This window comes from Rana temporaria, chromosome 5 (assembly GCF_905171775.1).
Source record: "Rana temporaria chromosome 5, aRanTem1.1, whole genome shotgun sequence".
Lineage (NCBI taxonomy): Eukaryota > Metazoa > Chordata > Amphibia > Anura > Ranidae > Rana > Rana temporaria.
This window is the reverse complement of record NC_053493.1, coordinates 118008360-118026653: the sequence shown is the minus strand read 5'-3', so window position 1 is coordinate 118026653 and position 18294 is coordinate 118008360. Positions and strand designations below refer to the sequence as shown.

The 18294-nt window shown below is 45.2% G+C and overlaps 1 protein-coding gene across 2 annotated transcripts in view; it reads right to left on the bottom strand.

The window, feature by feature from the left end:
* The window catches only part of NUP214 (nucleoporin 214), a 140011-nt gene that overhangs the window by 65352 nt on the left and 56365 nt on the right, over nucleotides 1-18294 (bottom strand). For both annotated transcript variants that reach the window (XM_040353063.1, XM_040353064.1), the window contains exons 19-24: nucleotides 17874-18047; nucleotides 13733-13821; nucleotides 11898-11981; nucleotides 4139-4420; nucleotides 226-381; nucleotides 44-143 (exon numbers count right to left, since the gene is read on the bottom strand). In XM_040353063.1, the coding sequence (XP_040208997.1) occupies nucleotides 44-143; nucleotides 226-381; nucleotides 4139-4420; nucleotides 11898-11981; nucleotides 13733-13821; nucleotides 17874-18047 (885 nt within the window). The remainder of the gene's footprint in view (nucleotides 1-43; nucleotides 144-225; nucleotides 382-4138; nucleotides 4421-11897; nucleotides 11982-13732; nucleotides 13822-17873; nucleotides 18048-18294) is intronic.

The window sequence follows — 18294 nt, the reverse complement described above, 5'->3', positions numbered from 1 at the left end:
CATGTTGCTAGAAACCAAATAATTTATAACTTGAAAGTCTTACCCAATCACTGTGGAAATATTTGGACCAGGCCCATTGCTCTTTAATTCTTTAACGTTGACCACCTGGGGTACAGTTTGCAGAGTGGATTCCGTCAGTGAGGCTAAAAATGTGAAAAAAAATCATTTGAAGTGAAACATACAAATTCATGATAGAAAGTCAATAATCATGCAGAAGCATATTACCTGGCACCTGGCAGGAATTTTGTCTTCTCAAAGCTGCTGCAGCAGCTGCTTGTGAAGCCGTAACAGTGGGAGCTCCATGTTTGACAGTCTTGGTAGCCAACATTGTGCTGTCTGCACCCTGTGGGATCACTCTGATGGCTTGTGCAGGGACGGCGGCTGGAAAATGACACATTGAAGCACATTAGGTTAACATTTGAGTATCGAATGCTGACGTTTTGTTTCATACAAATAAAGAGATAGGTGTTGTGTTAATGTAGCGCTACCCCCGGAGGAACCGCTGATTAGATTTAGGACGGCATAATTATGTTACCTCTGTGATGTGTCTAGGGTTGGTGAGGATAATGAGAGCAGTGACGGAATGTCCAGGCAGTTGGTTGACGTTTTCAATGCTTTTATTTCTGGTCTAACACGACCAACAGTCAACTCAAGAAAAATAAACTTTGCAGATTCAGGCTATGGCTAGAAGCAGTCCTGCCTCCAATGATTATGCTTATTTCGTCACCACTCCAGCCGGAGTGGGTATAGTGCCCTTGGACAGATCCCTCTCACAGACCTGGCAGCCAGGGTGTCAATCGGAACCACTGAGAAGGAACAAGTCTCTGCCACAGACTTGGCTCTATTAGATTTTAGGTTAGAAAAAGGGTCTCTGCCACAGGCCCAGTACTCAGGAACATGAAGGTAGAGCGAATCCTCCCAGTCAGTAATTTGGGGGCCACCGACTGACAGTTTGCATCATACAACCTGCCAGTATTCGGTCACCCAGATCCCGATGGTTTTGTCCAAGCCCTATTGGCTCACCTGCCTCCAGGCTCACCTCACACCGACTCCCCACCGAACAGCACAGCCAGCTTGGGATCTTTCTCTCAAAAAGTGTGGGGACCCAGTAAGTCACTGGCGCCCCATTGTAGCTTCAGTTGCTCTAAGCCCTGAGGGCCCAGAGTCAGGAACTCCGTGTGGCACGTGCGCTCCGGCCTGGTAGGCCATATCGCCGGGGCCTGTGATGTGCGCACACCCTAAAGGTGGGTGCCGCACCTGGAACCAAGAACCCTGCGCAAATGGCCTCTGCCACAGAAATACCCTCCCCAGCATGCCCCACGAGGGAAACGCTCCTTTAATTGGCTGCTGGGGAAGATCGGCTCCGCCTGGACCCCTCTGGCGCCACCTGCCATCCAGAGATGGAACTACATCTCTGGAGCACAGAACGACCCACAGGACAGTCCAGGGCTGGCGACAGCCAAAATTTAAACAGATCAACCCCGATGAAAACAAATAACTCTCTCATCCTACTAAATTTAACATAGCACCTGTACTGAAAAGTACACAGGCGCTAATATTAACATTTATGCACTGATAAGTGTCAGAGTAACCTTGTACAGGAAGCTTTCTCTATACATTGACAAATAATGGGCCTCATAACTAGGAGTGCGCATCTTCACTGGTCTCACGATTTGATTACGATTATCAGGTCAACAATTCGATTCCGCGATGCATCACGATTACCGATGTGCTCCCACTTCCGTTTGGGTCGCCTAAGCGGCCTTTCCTCCCTGCAGTCTTCTGGGACACATCACAGGTCCCAGAAGAAGTTCCCTGTACTACCGTCTCTGTGCCGACAGTCAGTTCCCCTGGGCTTCCCTGTTTGCACCTTCCAGTACACTAGGAGTTAACACAGTGGAATGTGCAAACAGGAAGCCGGGGAAATGTCAGCACAGAGTAGGTGTAGAAGCCGATGTAAGTAGAGGAGTACAAACACATTTGTACTCTTACTGCTGTTAACATAACTGTGTTGTAATAAAATGCAGTACAAATCCATTAAGTGCCCACCCGCTGTGTATGCTTTTTAAAATATATGGTGTTTCATACCTCATTTAGCCTGTGTATTTAACTGTATATCCCGCTCATGTGACTGCCTGGCCCGGCCCGCCTCTCTCCCCTCAAGTCTTGCGTCTCTCCTGATGTCAGTGGGAGTTCTCAGCTCTGCCCACCGGCTGTAGCTATCAGATCAGAAGAGAGGCAGGCGGGGCTGACGTCAGGGGAGACTTACTGTATGAGGAGAGAGGCGGGCCGAGCCAGGGAGTCAAATGAGCGGCATATACACTGTATATAAACAGGCTAAATTACCGTATTTATCGGCGTATAACACGCACCCTAACTTTTAGAGGGAAGTTTCAGGAAAAAAAACTTTCCACAGCCCCCTGCGTATAACACGCAGGGACAGTTTATCCTCTATTTTCAGGGTAAAAAAGTGAGTATTATACGCCAATAAATACAGTAGGTATGGAGTTGCATATATTTAAAAAAGCACATACAGCGGTGGGCAGTTAATGGATTTCAACTGCATTTATAAAAAAAAACTGTTATTTTGACAGCCGCGCTCTGAGACGTCACACCCGACATCGATTTTGCCGGTCGCATGTATCGATGCTGCATCAGGGACACCCGAATCGCGATGCATCGATTAAATTCGGCACCCCCACGTATAACTTACATAGGAGGTGCAAGTGTTCCCCAACGCAACTGCATTCTTCCTTTAATTTTGAGGTCTCATGCACACTGGACGTTATAATAACATTATAAAAACACCAGTAGCTTTTCAACGTTTTTAAAATAGTGTATTGTAGCATTAGCATTTTTAAGCATTTTTTTTTTTCAATGGGATCAAAAACTTTAGTGAGATGAGCTTTTGAGCGTATTTTGATGTTAGAGCGTTTTTACAGCAGAAAAACTCCTCTTAGACCCCACTAGTTTTGTTTTTACAGCCAAAAAACGCCCCAGCGAAAAACAGTTGACAACATGGACACATAGGATAACATGCTGGAGAGTTTATTGACTGTAGAAAAAAACATCTGAAGACAAAAACAGCAGCTGTATAAAGTCCAAAAACGTCCAGTGTGCATGAGGCCTTAAACCGGAGTTCCACCCAGAAATGGAACTTCCGCTGATCCAGTTCCTCCTTCCGGTGTCACATTTGGCACCTTTCAGAGGGGAGGTGCGAGTAGATACCTGTCCAATACAGGTATTTTCTCCCACTTCAGGCGAAAGAGCACCGCAGAATCCGCGGCAAACTATGCCATGCCCGCCCCTATTGTCTTCTGGGAGACACCCAGGTCCCAGAAGACAGCAGGGACCATTCAGAACGCGCAGTGCGACTTGCGCAGTAGGTAATCAGGCTGTGAAGTCGTAAGGCTTCACTTCTGGATTCCCTTACTGAAAATGCAGACACCTGCACCCAGAGCCAAGGGATAGGTCGGCTTCAGGTGAGGAAATTGCGGGCTCCCAGGACAGGAAGTGTCCTTATTTTAAAAGTAAGCAGCTGCAGTATTTGTAGCTGCTGACTTTTAAGTAAAAAAAAAAGAAAATATTAGAGGAAACTCCGCTTTATACCTACATAAGGCTCAAGTATGACCATCTGAATACTGTTAATATGGCCGAGAAAGAAAAACTATTGGCCAACTTACAGGCTATGCTATTAAGACCAGTTCACACCACATGTTTTTCAAAAACATATTGTTTCCAATTGCGTAGTTCACACCAGTACGATCAGTTCCAGCTTAAAAAAAAATAAAGTAGAACATGCTGCCCTTTTCCTGCACTGAAATGCAGTAAACGCATCAAAAACACACCGAACCCGAGTGGAAAAAAAAAACACAGGAAAAAATAAGAAATAAAGCATCTGGAATGCATCCAGAAACTCAACAAAAATGCATTGGAACACGCATCAGTGTGTTTTTGTGGTGTGAACCAGCCCTTATAGTAGGATTTCTTAAAACAGTACAATGCACCAGCATCCCCTTATATACAGTACATTAGAAGTGAATGGATAAGCATGAGAAGGTTATGACCACCAAATAAATGTAACAAACTATTTTGCTCATATAGGATTTAAGAAGTTTAATGACTATTTTTGACTCACGGGTGCTTGTAATTGGACCAATTTGAGACTGAGATTTTCCAAATGGAAGTGATGGTGTCCCAAAGCCTGGCTGCACAGATGCGGTACGTGTCACTTGGGCATGGCGCGCAGTTCGGATAGCAGATAGCTCTGGTGGTGGAGTGTCTCGTTTAAATGCCTCGTGTTGTGGAGGTGCTTGCATCTCTTCATTATCTGCTGCCTCAGAAAGAGAAGATGTTGAGCTTACATCATCCAAGTCTTCAAAGTAACTCGGGGCCAGGAATGATGACCGACAAAGGTTGACTAAAAATAGAACACATGAGCAATTATTTATAAATGTATAAATAAAAAAAAGAGATTTTTAATACAGCTTACCTGTAAAATCTTTTTCTTGGAGTACATCACGGGACACAGAGCGGCATTCATTACTATATGGGTTATATGGAGTACCTTCAGGTGTAGACACTGGCAATCTCAAACAGGAAATGCCCCTCCCTATATAACCCCCTCCCATAGGAGGAGTACCTCAGTTTTGTAGCAAGCAGTATGCCTCCCAAAATGGTCCTCAAAAAAGAGGGGTGGGAGCTCTGTGTCCCGTGATGTACTCCAAGAAAAAGATTTTACAGGTAAGCTGTATTAAAAATCTCTTTTTCTTTATCGTACATCACGGGACACAGAGCGGCATTCATTACTATATGGGATGTCCCAAAGCAATGCTTACAATGAGGGGAGGGAGAACATCTCCAAGACAAAAGGATTTAATTTAGAGATATACTCAAATCATAATAAATCCAACTTAGTTGAGAAAAATAAAATTTTTAAATTTAACTCGAACAAGAGGAGCCCCCGGAATCCGAGGGTCTCAAACTGCAGCCTGCAGCACTGCCTGCCCGAAGGCAGTATCAGTATTCCTTCTTACGTCCAACTTGTAGAATTTTGTAAACGTGTGGACAGAAGACCAGGTTGCCGCCTTGCAAACTTGAGCCATAGAGATCTGGTGGTGTGCTGCCCAGGAGGCGCCCATGGCTCTAGTAGAATGAGCCTTTAATGATACTGGAGGAGGCAACCCTTTCAAGCCGTAGGCCTGAGTGATTAATTGCTTAATCCACCTAGAAATGGTGGACTTTGCAGCTGCCTGCCCCTTCTTGGGCCCATCCGGTAGAATGAACAGCACATCTGTCTTCCGGATCTTCTTTGTAGCTTTAAGATAGGCCTTCATGGCCCTGACAATATCCAAGGTATGCAGCAACCCTTCCTTTCTGGAAGTAGGTTTAGGGAAGAAGGATGGTAATACCAAATCCTGGTTCAAATGAAAACTGGATATGACCTTCGGAAGGAAGGAAGGATGAGGGCGGAGAACGACCCTGTCCTTATGAAAAACAAGATATGGTTCCTTACAGGATAAGGCTGCCAGCTCCGAAACTCTTCTTGCGGAAACTATGGCAACCAAAAATACTAACTTCCTTGTCAGTAGAACCAAAGGAATATCAGCCAACGGCTCAAACGGTTGTTTCTGTAAACTTGACAGAACAAGATTTAAATCCCACGGACAAAGCGGGGATTTAACTGGAGGTCTAATACGTAAGACCCCTTGAAGGAAGGTCTTAACCAGCGAGTGGGTGGCCAGCGGCCGCTGAAACCACACTGACAGAGCAGAAATCTGTCCTTTGATTGTGCTTAATGCCAATCCTTTATCCACTCCTAGCTGGAGAAAACTTAATACTCTATCGATGGTAAATTTGCGAGAAAGCCATCGCTTGGACTCACACCAGCCTACATAGGCCTTCCAGACCCTGTAATAAATCACCCTAGAGACCGGTTTCCTGGCTCTGATTAGGGTAGAGATTACTTTCTGAGACAGACCTCTACCCCTGAGAATCAGGGATTCAGCTTCCAGGCCGTCAAATTTAGATGCCGTAAGGCAGGGTGGAGGATCGGACCTTGCGATAGCAGGACTGGCCGTAGAGGAAGAGTCCACGGGTCTCCCACTACCATCCTTAAGATTAGTGAGTACCATGCTCTTCTGGGCCATGCTGGAGCTACCAGGATGACTGGTATGTGCTCCACCCGGATCCTGCGCAGCAGGCGGGGTAGTAACTGGAGCGGGGGAAACGCATAAAGAAGTTTGAACTGATGCCAAGGGCAAACCAACGCATCGGTTCCGCAGGCCATCGGATCCCTTGAGCGGGACATGAACCTGTCTAGTTTCTTGTTGAGTCTCGATGCCATGATATCCACGTCCGGCACTCCCCATCTTTGGCAGAGTGCTTGAAAGACTTGTGGATGCAGAGACCATTCCCCCGGCCATAGAGTCTGGCGGCTTAAGAAGTCCGCCTGAAAGTTGTCCACTCCTGGAATGAATATTGCCGATATGCAGGGCACATGAGCCTCTGCCCATAGAAGAATCAAGCTCACCTCTCTCTGAGCGGCTTGACTCCTGGTTCCCCCTTGGTGATTTATGTATGCCACGGCCGTGGCATTGTCTGATTGAATTCTCACCGGGAACCCCTGCAATTTTGACGTCCAAGCCCTGAGGGCTAGTCGAGCAGCTCTGAGCTCCAAGATGTTGATGGGCAACTGCTTCTCTGGCTTTGCCCAAGTACCTTGGCGAGTGCAACCATCCAAAATTGCTCCCCAGCCCGTCAGGCTGGCGTCTGTGGTCACTATCTTCCAAGCCACTGGGCTGAAAGACTTCCCCTTCAGTAGATTCTGAGGGTCTAACCACCAACACAGACTTTGTCGGACTCTTGATGAGAGCGGCAACGGGATATCCAAGGCCTGTGGCCTTCTGCTCCATGCTGACAGGATGGCTGCCTGTAGGATGCGAGTGTGGCTCTGGGCGTATGGTACCGCCTCGAATGTGGCCACCATCTTGCCTAGTAACCTCATACATAGGCGAATAGTCGGTTCTTTCTTGCTTAGAACCAGTAGGATTAATTCCTTGATGGCTTTTACCTTCCTCAGAGGTAGGAACACTCCTTGTTGTTCTGTGTCTAATCTCATGCCGAGATATTCCAACTGCTTTGTGGGCTGGAAAGCTGACTTTTCTCGATTTAGGACCCAGCCGAACCTCTCGAGGTATTGGACCGTGAGGGCCACTGCTCGCTCCAAGCCAGGAGACGAGTGATCTATGACTAGGAGGTCGTCCAGGTATGCTAGGATCGTGACCCCTTGGATCCTTAGTTTGGCTAGGATTGGAGCTAGGACCTTCGTGAACACCCGGGGGGCCGTAGCCAACCCGAAGGGAAGCGCCACGAATTGGAAGTGACGCGAAGCCACCATGAAGCGTAGATATCTTTGATGTGGCTGATAAATTGGAACATGAAGGTAGGCATCCTTTATGTCTATGGACGCCATGAAGTCGTCCTTCTGGAGTGTGGCAGCTGCTGACCGCACGGATTCCATCCGAAATGAGCGGATCTTTAGATATGCATTTACCATCTTTAGGTCCAAAATTGGCCCGACATCTCCATTGGATTTTGGGATGATGAATAGGTTGGAGTAGAAACCCAGCCCCTGTTCCAGGACTGGTACCTCTACTATTACTTCCTGGGAAAGTAGATGATCTAATGCCGATCTTAATGCGGCTCCCTTTTCCGGATCGTTTGGAATCCTCGACTTCTGGAAATGAGGAGGAGGAAACCTTAGGAAATCTAATTTGTAGCCTGTGGCCACGGAAGACCGTACCCACTCGTCGGGAATGCTGGCTTCCCAAATCTCTGAAAAGAGTCGCAGCCTTCCCCCCACCTTCGTGGGTGGGGGCGCCCCTTCATAAGGTTGGCTTGGGGGCTGGTTTTGCTGGTTTGCGAAACCACTGCCTTTTGCCTCTAACAGCCTGTCCTTGTGATCTGCTGTTGAAGCCGAAGTTTGCTTTTGCAGGAGGCCGTCGATACTGCTTGGCATTAGAGGGCCCCTGCCCAGGGGAATACTGTCGTTTAAACGCAGGTCCCTGAACCTTCTTCTTAGTTGGCAAGAGAGTACTCTTGCCGTTTGAAATGGTCTGAATGTATTTATCTAGGTCTTCTCCGAAGAGTCGTCCTCCATGGAAGGGGAACCCTACCAGGAGCTTCTTGCATGGGGGCTCAGCCTCCCAGCTTTTTAACCATAAGAGTCTTCTCATATGGATAAGGGATAACGATAAACGTGACGCTTGCTGGATAGAATCCTTGATTGCGTCTACCGTAAAACATATGGCCTTAGGGACATCCGAAAATTTTTCTGCCTGCTGGGCCGGAATAAGTTTAAGCATCTGCTTAAATTGATCCGATAATGCTTGAGCGACCCCAATCGCAGCCACAGCTGGCTGTACTACTGCCCCTGCAGTAGTGAAGGAGTTCTTAAGTAGTGCTTCCAAGCGCTTATCAACTGGATCCTTGAACACCTGTATGTTTTCTACAGGGCATGTTAACGATCTGTTAACACATGAGATGGCTGCGTCCACTGCAGGAGTAGCCCATCTTTTGGAAAATTTTTCTTCCATAGGATATAGGACAGAGAACCTTTTAGGTGGTAAGAAGATCTTATCTGGCTTGTTCCAATCTTGGAACAAAATTCCCTCTAATAGAGGATGGATCGGAAACACAGCATTGCTTTGAGGCGCCCTCAGTGAGCCCAAAGCTGAAACCGTCGATACCTGGAGATCTGGTACTGGCAAGTTGAATGCCCTATGGACCAAGTCCGACAATCCTTGAATCCACCAGCTCTCCCTCAGGGAGACTGCCCCAGACTCCTCTGTATCCGGGTCTTCGATCCCTGAACCTACTTGGTCCTTGTCCAAGAGGTCGTCCAATTCCCCTGAGGAAAGGACCTCCTCTTCTGAGGGTCCGCGCTCGGGCGACGGAGATCTATTCCGCTTACTGCCCCGCATAGCTGCGGCTATCATTTTTCCCATGCTTTTCTGCATCTCTTTTAAAGAGGTGAGTAATACCTCCTCCGTGACCATCTTAGGGTTGGACTGACCCGCGTCAGCTCCAGCCCCAGATCCCGATGGCCCCAAGGCTCCCTGTAGGGAAAACAGCGGCATAGCTTTGTCTGAGACCTCAGACTGGATGCCATGGTACAATACCGAGGTACACCTGCTACCTATTGGTATTTGGAACTATAAAAGTTAATTGTCCAAACACCTGTTTGGGGGATAAAAAAAATGCTTCCTCTCCCCTAGATGACTTTTTTTTTTTTTTTTTTTTTTCGTTTTTGTTTCAAATCCAGGAAAGAAAAAACATTCTGTCCCCCTGAGTAGTATTGCAAAGAAAAACTATGAGATGGAAAAGAAACAGCCTATTTCTAGGCTTGAAAAAACAGTCCTCTGAAGACTGCAATATCCTTTCTGGCCACTGTGTGTCCTCGGCGCCCCGTGCTGCCGCTCTGGTCTTTCTCCTCAGTTCCAAAGTATTGAATGGAACAAACAAGGAAGGGCCGCCCCTTCCTTTAAGCCACTGACCCGCCCTTCCCCCCCAGCAATCTCAAACAGGAAATGCCCCTCCCGACAGGGGGAGGGGGGGGATTTTGGGAGGAAGGGACCTCTCTGTTCCAGCAAACTGCAGCCTGCAGCCTGGAACCATGAGGAGGTCAGCGTTTTGCCTGCTTGCAGGCTCTGAGGAGGAAGACTGAATGGAGCATCGCCTGGAGGCCTGCAGGTAAGCAAAGCTCTCTGACACACACATATATTTTTATATAACACAGGCCCCACTCAATGCTTTTCCAACACTACAAGGGAGGTCACATCTTATGGGGAATAATACATAGAGAGCCATCCTATCTTTATGATATGTGACTAGTTTGCCAGATGCAGTGCATAACTTTAGGCATGTCCCCTGTGACCCCCCAGAAAAAAACCTGCTAAGAACCAAGTTCCGCAAGTTTTCCCCTCACTTACCTGCTCCATGCCGCAGGACTTTGCCAAGCAAGAGGCCCAATCTTCCCCCATCTCGGTGGGGATGTCTAGACCTTCAGGCCCTGGGTTCCTATGAAGGATCCACTGTCCTGGGCCCATATAGCACCCTGGCAACAGAAAACTTTAGGTACCCAAAGGTTTCTAAGTTCTGGGCCCAGGGTCCAGCTCTCTAAAAAGAAAAGCATTATGGGCTATACCCCAAGGGTTTGGGGTCCGGTTACTGACCACTTTAGCGCTGAGGCTTTTTTGGACAGAACCGGTAGCTCACCTAATCCCAAGGATGCGGAGGCAAGCTAAACCATGACTAACACCTAAGACACTGGCGTAAAAAAACTGAGGTACTCCTCCTATGGGAGGGGGTTATATAGGGAGGGGCATTTCCTGTTTGAGATTGCCAGTGTCTACACCTGAAGGTACTCCATATAACCCATATAGTAATGAATGCCGCTCTGTGTCCCGTGATGTACGATAAAGAAATATTGGCATTTTGCATGCCATCCAGACTGTTAATTCATAAACATACAATTTGTATTGACATTTTTAAATGATAGGTGATCATAGAAACCACTTTAGTATAGTATTCTCATTTTCCAACATGTTTTGAGACACTCTTCTATATGAAACAAAGAAGGTAAGAAGAACCCAAGAAATCGCTGAACATTGATAATAAAAAAACACTTTGCACTAGGGGAACGCCCGCCCACTACCATGCAGCAGGTCCAAGGACATCCTGCTTGACAATATCACAGATGCCACTCTTTAAAGATATACAAGCCATTCTACTAAAAGAAGGTCGCAGGCTGGGGTAAGATATAAAGTCCAAAGTTGTGCAAATTGCATGGATTAATGCCCATAGATTATAATGCTGTCTCTCTCAGTTATCAAAGAATCAGACATTCATAAGCATTTAAAAAAAAAAAAGAAGAATTTTCGTAAAAAAAAAATTGCTTATAGTAGTCTTTCATATGAAACACTGCTCACGAGTCTGGTACGCAATGTCTACAGGTAGTTCGGTAAAGCTGGTCAAACATTTTTCAGCATGCCTGATTTTGATCAATCTTTAATTCCTATTGGAAGAGGGAACAATCTTTCCATTTCAGTAGACAAGATGTTTGAAAGCAGCCAACTTGGAGGGAAAGGCCCATAATCCTATCTGAGCTGCAAGCCTGTCATACCTAAAAGAGGAAGTAAGCCCTGATGGGTTTTACTTCCTCTGTTTCCCTGCAAACGTAAAGCATAATGGACTACTATGCATCGCATAGTAGCTCATTATGTGTCATTTACCTGAAACCGAAGCCTGCGATGTACCCGCTGGCTGGAAGCGTCCATCTTCAGCCCACTTCCTTCGGAGGCCGGGGACTCTGGCTCTGTGACTGGCCAGAGTCATGCGACGCCACTTCTGCACATGCCTGCGGGAGCTGCCAGTCATGGCATGGCCCCATCTAGAAACGGCACAGCGTGCCCTTTCCAAAGTGCGCATGCGCCGAATACATTGGCGCATGCGCAGAAGAAATCATTGTACGGGAAGTATCTCCTAAACTGTGTAGGTTTAGGACAGATGTCCAGTATCTACAGGTAAGCCTTAATCTAGGCTTACCTGTAGGTGAAAGTGGTTGTACAGGGTGTACAACCACCTTTAAGGTGGCCATGGACCAAATCGAGCATCTTTGAGAAGTCTGCAGAATAATCAAGACACTATGAATGGCTAATCGCAGAAACAAACAAGTGGCCTGGGATGTTTTCTACACACGCTCTACTGACATATAGAGATCTGTAACCATTTACTGATGATATAAAAGAGCCTCTGAGCACAGTGTAATGTTTTCTCTTTGGTGGTTTGTCTTTATTTAGCCACAAACCTTCCTATGCCAAAAAGCAAGTTGTTACCTGGAGCAAGTGATCTAACAACTGGTGGTTTCCTGATGGCCAGAAAATTTCTCAGCTGGTTCAGCTTTAATTTTGATATCTTGGCTGCAAGAAAACACAAAATTCATGCAATAAATATAAAGTACTGAAGTCAAACAAAATAGATTAACAAAGGCAGCCTATGTACTTAGCAAGTCTTCCTTAAAGTATATATAGACTCAGAATCACAGATTATGGAATAATATTTAGTTTGCTGAAGAACTGCGTTACATAAAGGATTGCCTTTTTTATCAGTAAAAGAAGAATGTGGCCTTCTCAATAAAATAGAAGAATGGTGGCATTATTAATTTTCTTTGCAGGAACGATTTGCATTGCATACTAGCTCATTATAAAATATTTACCGCATATACTCGAGTATAAGCCGACCCAAATATAAGCCGAGGCACCTAATTTTACCACAAAAAAATGGGGAAACTTATTGACTCGAGTATAAGCCTAGGGTGTCCATCTGCATGCCTCACTGTCTCCATGACTAGACTTACGTTTAACATGGGAGTATATAGAAGGGGTGCCCAGCTTTGGGAGGGGGGGGGGGGGGAGAAAAGGTGCTCCCTGGCCGTAGGTCCCCTGGACAAAAAACTTTGCACACTTGTAGAGGAAAAGTGGTGCTATATGTGTGCCAAGTTTGTGTTTGGTGAATCGAGTATAAGCCGAGGGGGGCATTTTCAGCACCAAAAAATGTGCTGAAAAACTTGGCTTATACTCGAGTATATACGGTACCTTGCCGTGAAGCCCTCCAGCAGTGTCTGCACACCACTGAGACAGTTCACATCTTCCCGTGTTTCTTCCAGGTTCACAGTCTCTGGCACTGAGTGGTTGCAGCCATGATGACAGGGCTCTGAAGAAACAGCACAGGTAGCCATTCCTTTAGAGCATATGCACCAGTGATTTCACTGGCTGTATGTACAGTAAATATCTACTAAGCAGTGCATGTTTAGGAGATATTTACACTATCTATAGGTAAGCCTTATTTTAGGCTTACTTATAGGTAAAATTCAGTAGTAGAGTTTACTTCCTCTAATATTTACATATTATGAAATGGAACTTCAACTAACACCATGAAAAATATCTATAAATAATTTTGGATAAAAAACAGGAAGAATAAGAACTACGGTCATGTTTTTATTACTGCCAGGAACATTTCACTTAAAAGGGGTTGTAAAGGTAATTTTTTTTCCCAAAGTAGCTTCCTTTACCTTAGTGCAGTCCTCCTTCACTTACCGCAACCTTAGATTTTGCTTTTAAATGTCCTTATTTCTTCTGAGAAATCCTCACTTCCTGTTCTTCTGTCTGTAACTACACACTGTAATGCAAGGCTTTCTCCCTGGTGGGGAGAAAGCCTCTTGAGGGGGGAGGGGGCGAGCAGGAGTGTCAGGACACTCTCTACTTTGCAGATACAGAAAGGAGCTGTGTTAGTGGGCGTCCTGACACTCCTGCTCGCCCCTCAAGAGGCTTTCTCCACACCAAACATATTACTGTGTTTAGTTACAGACAGAAGAACAGGAAGTGAGGATTTCTCAGAAGAAATAAGGACATTTAAAAGCAAAATCGACAATTTTGACAATTAAAGCAACAGCCTGTGTTGCCCTTATACAAATAGGAGCCTGCAAACTAGCACAGGTTCATGGTGTTGTTTTACCTTAAATACTATTCAACCGTACTACAGGGGAGAATAGACCAAACTAGAAGAGTAAATTTTTTCTGAGTGTCAGGTTTTCTGTTGGGAGGACATATGCTTATTGATGCTATGTTTCACAATGAAAAAAACAACACATAAGACAAAGTATGGTACTTACGCTGCACTTTAGGTGAGGGCTGGGGTTTTGCCTCCAAAGCAGTTTTCGACATTGCAATTTGCAGGTTTTTTAGCTCTTCTTCAAATTGTCTGAGAATAGATATATAAATGTGATTTAATGCCAATAATGCGTAAAAAAAAAAAAATCAGTGGTGTCTACAAACAAAAACAAATACCATGGGACACGTTAACTACTTGCCGACCAGCCGCCGCAGTTATACGCTTGGCTGGTCGGCTCCCCTGCGTGAGAGCCCGTAGCTATACATCGGCTCTCGAAGCGACCACTTGTCCCTGACTCTCGTGCCCGGCAGGCGTGATCGCCGCCGGGCACCCGCGATTGCTCGTTACAGAGCGAGGACCGGGAGCTGTGTGTGTAAACACACAGCTCCCGGTCCTGTCAGGGGAGAAATGCCTGACCGTCTGTTCATACAATGTATGAACAGCGATCAGTCATTTCCCCTGGTAAGGCCACCGCCCCCTACAGTTAGAACACACCCAGGGAACATACTTAACCCCTTCCCCGCCCCCTAGTGTTAACCCCTTCCCATGCCAGTACCATTTTTATAGCAATCCAATGCATTTTTATAGCACTGATCGCTATAAAAATGGTCCCAAAAATGCGTCAAATGTGTCCGAAGTGTCCGTCATAATATCGCAGTACCGAAAAAAAAAAAAAAACGCTGATCGCCACCATTACTAGTAAAAAAAAAAAATATTAATAAAAAATTGCATAAAACTACCCCCTATTTTGTAAACGCTATAACTTTTGCGCAAACCAATCAATAAACGTTTATTGCAATTTTTTTTAATGAAAAATATGTAGAAGAATACGTATCGGCCTAAACCGAGGAAAAAAAAATGTTTTTTTTATATATTTTTGGGGGATATTATAGTAAAAAATGTATTTATTTTTCAAAATTGTCGCTCTATTTTTGTTTATAGCGCAAAAACTAAAAACCGCAGAGGTGATCAAATACCACCAAAAGAAAGCTCTATTTGTGGGGAAAAAAAGGACGCCAATTTTGTTTGGGAGCCACGTCGCACGACCGAGCAATTGTCAGTTAAAGCGAGGCAGTGCCAAATCGCAAAAAGTGCTCTGGTCTTTGACCAGCAATATGGTCCGGGGGTTAAGTGGTTAAAGCACAACTGAACTATGGAAGCAGTGTCCACAAAAAGGCAGGCGGGGGGCAAAGGTCTATTCCCCAGTATTGCCTTTGGTCTCCCTGCACCTGCTCTATTCCCCATTGCCGTTTTACAATGCCTTTGTTTTAAGAGTGCGGAGGTGGCCATCTTGCTAGAGGGAGAGATCTGTATTCTCATGTCAGAGCCTCAAGGAAGATCAGTGAGCAGCACAAAAAGTGACATCATCAAATCTTGGTGCAAATCTCCCATGACTAGCAGAAGCACAGCGTCTTAGATCTCACACTGCAGATATACAGATATAAGGCTCAAAGCACAGAGTTCTATAGATACTGACACATACCAGTAAGCAGACTGCCATTTTCAGGAGGAATAGAAGACAAGGGGTAAATCTTTAATGGTACTGCTTAGAACTCTTTCACACCAGCGGACTGATCAGGTCCACCTGTCAGTTTCTTTAGGCAGACCCGAACAGGCCATCCATTGCCCTCTATGGAGCAGCAGATGTAAAACTGACGTGTTTACATCCACCGACATCTGATCCGATTTGCTAGAAACAGACAGATAGGGGACCAGTTCCCCATCCATCTGGTGGATCAGTTGACAGTTGGATGTAAATGGACAGGCGGTCCGTTTAAATCTGACCGCCCATAGAGGAGAGTGGGCTCTGTCTGTCAGCGCTGCACAAGTGGAGTGAACAAGGGCCTCTCAGTTATCTGCCTACTCAGCAGGGATCAGCGGACAGATCCACTGGCAGAGTCTGCCCGTGTGAAAGGACCCTGAGCCCAGGTTTACACATATGCAATGTGGGAACTGAAGCGATTACAGCGCCGGTTCCTGCATCGCATGTCCCCCCCGCAGGCAGTTCACACAGCCCACTGCAAACTGCTGCGGGTGTCAATACAATGTTAATGACACCCCCAGATCAGTTCACAGATTGCAGTGCAAACTGTGGATTTGGACAGTGCGGGGGAAAAAAAAGTCCCTGCACCTTTTTTGCTGCGAATCCAATGTGAGTTCAGCAATACAACTGTATGGCTGAACTTGCATTGCACAGACATTGCATGTGATCGGCACCTGCGGTGCAGGTGCAAATCACATGCAATGTCTGAGATCGCACGAGTGTGACCCGGAGCTTAAATAAAACAAAATTTGTATTCTGGAAAAGATCAACACAAAGTCATGACCTCAACACAAAAGATGCTGTAGTAGTTATTCCTACAAAAAAATCCAAGAAGTATCATTGAACTGAAAAAAGAGAGAGTCTAAAATCCCTCCTAACCCTTGTGCAGGTCTTGTGTGCAGCTACCGGAATGAGGTTCTACCACTTTTAAAAAGGAACAGTCTCCAACTTATAAAAAATTTGCATAAAGGCACAGAAAAATCAAGTATTTTAAATGCTTACTTAAAGCACTCCTTCATTCCATAAATATGTTTTTTCATTGAGACTTTTGGATCAGGTGAGGAGACTTTTTGATTGGTATCCTAGAGCGGTGATTTCTTTCTTTCATTATGTTTTTTCATTGACTTGCAATGTATACCGATCAGCCATAACTTTATGACCATCAGCTATTATTAAGTAGGTCCCCCTCTTGCCGCCAAAACAGCCCTGACTCATTGAGGCATAGACGCCACGTGACCTCTGAAGGTATGCTGTGATATCTGGCACAAAAGCCATCAGTAGCAGATCCTTCAAGTCCTGTAAGTTGCAAGGTGGGTTTTAATAGTTAAGACTTGCTTTCCTAGCACAACACCCAGATGCTTGATTGGATTAAGCTCATGAGATATTGGAGGCCATGTTAACATCTCAAACTTGTTCTTGTGGTCCTCAAACTTTCCCTAAACCATTTTTTTTTCTGTAAGAGGCCAATGGCATCAGGAAACACAATTTCCATGAAGGGGTGTACTTTGTCAGCAAAAATGTTTAGGTCGTATCCTTTACCTAGAAAATGTTGAAAATTCAATAAAATTGAAGTTTTCAAAAAAAAAAAAATGTTTAGGTCGGTGATTTGTACCAAAGAAACAGCCATGTGAATGGCAGAAACCAAGGTTTCCCAGCAGAACATTGCGCAAAACATCGCATTGCCTCCATTGGCTTGCTTTCTTTCCATACTGCATACTGGTGCCGTCTTTTCCCCAGGTAAGCGATGTGTGCACATCCAGCCATTCGCATGATGCAAAAGACACGCAAGTCAGCAGACCAGGCCACCTTTCTCTATTACTCAATAGATGCTCACAGTCAGAGCTTTTTTGAGTGTAAATATGGATCAACACGGGCACGTTGACCAGTCTGCGGTGATGCAGCCCGCACACACAAATTGTGATGCCCATTTTTTCTGCTTTCAACACATCAATTTCAGGGGCAACTTGTTTACTTGCTGCATTATATATCCAGTCGACTTTCAAATGGCATTGTAACCAGATAATAAATGTTATTCTCTGAACTTGTCAGTGATCAGATTATTATGGCTGATCAAAGTAACTCTGAAATTGCTAGCAAATTTCACTGCTTCAGGAAGGGCCATTACCCTAGCATAGCTCCCACAAAGTTTCTGAGTGTCTACTTATTGTTTGTGCTGGCAAAACCCCCCGTAATAACAGCTCCAAGTCTGCTGGGGCTGCTGACATCACATCCAATATGCTGGTACCCAGCAGCAGTCTCATTTACATTTAAAATGTTGTGTATAGACAAGGGAGGGTTTTACAAGTAAATAGAATGCCTAATATAAGTTAAATACATATAGACTGCTTTTGAAAAAAGAAAAAGAAAAAACAATCTGGAAACAGGGTCTATAAATGCAATAGGATCAGATAAATTTCTCAGGCACAGATTAAGTTTGCATTTAATAAAGAATTTGTGTTTGTCAATTATTGTAACTGTAATAAAAATTTGACCACATGTTCGAAGCCATGTTTCCAAAAGCTCCTTCATTCACCCATGAGCCAAGCTACTTGTTGCTCAGCACAGTGGTTTGTGCAAACATATATGGCAATTACCATACCTTTGACCATTGGATGAGTCCATCTGTACAGTCCACTGAGAGGTCTGGTTGTACAGGCCGAGCTCCTGCAATTTGTCTACCTGCTGGTTTAATCGTTGCCTCTGCTGGCTGATGATTTCCTGATGACTAGCCAACGTGTTAAAAAGCGTCTCTCGCTGCGGAACAACAATGCCCCTGTGGAAAGCAAAAAAAGTGTATAAAGGGCCCACATAAATATATATTCTAACATGAAAGTTTCTAGCAGAAAAACAAACAAGCAAAAAAAAAAAACACTATCAAAACAGGTAAGATATTACCAGTAAAAAACAAACAAACAGTGGTATAAGGCCCTGCAAAAACAACAAGGATATGGACAGCCGCACGCCAGTAACTTGAAAAAGACGTGCCCTTTATTGGGTACAGGAAAAAATGCACTACAGGT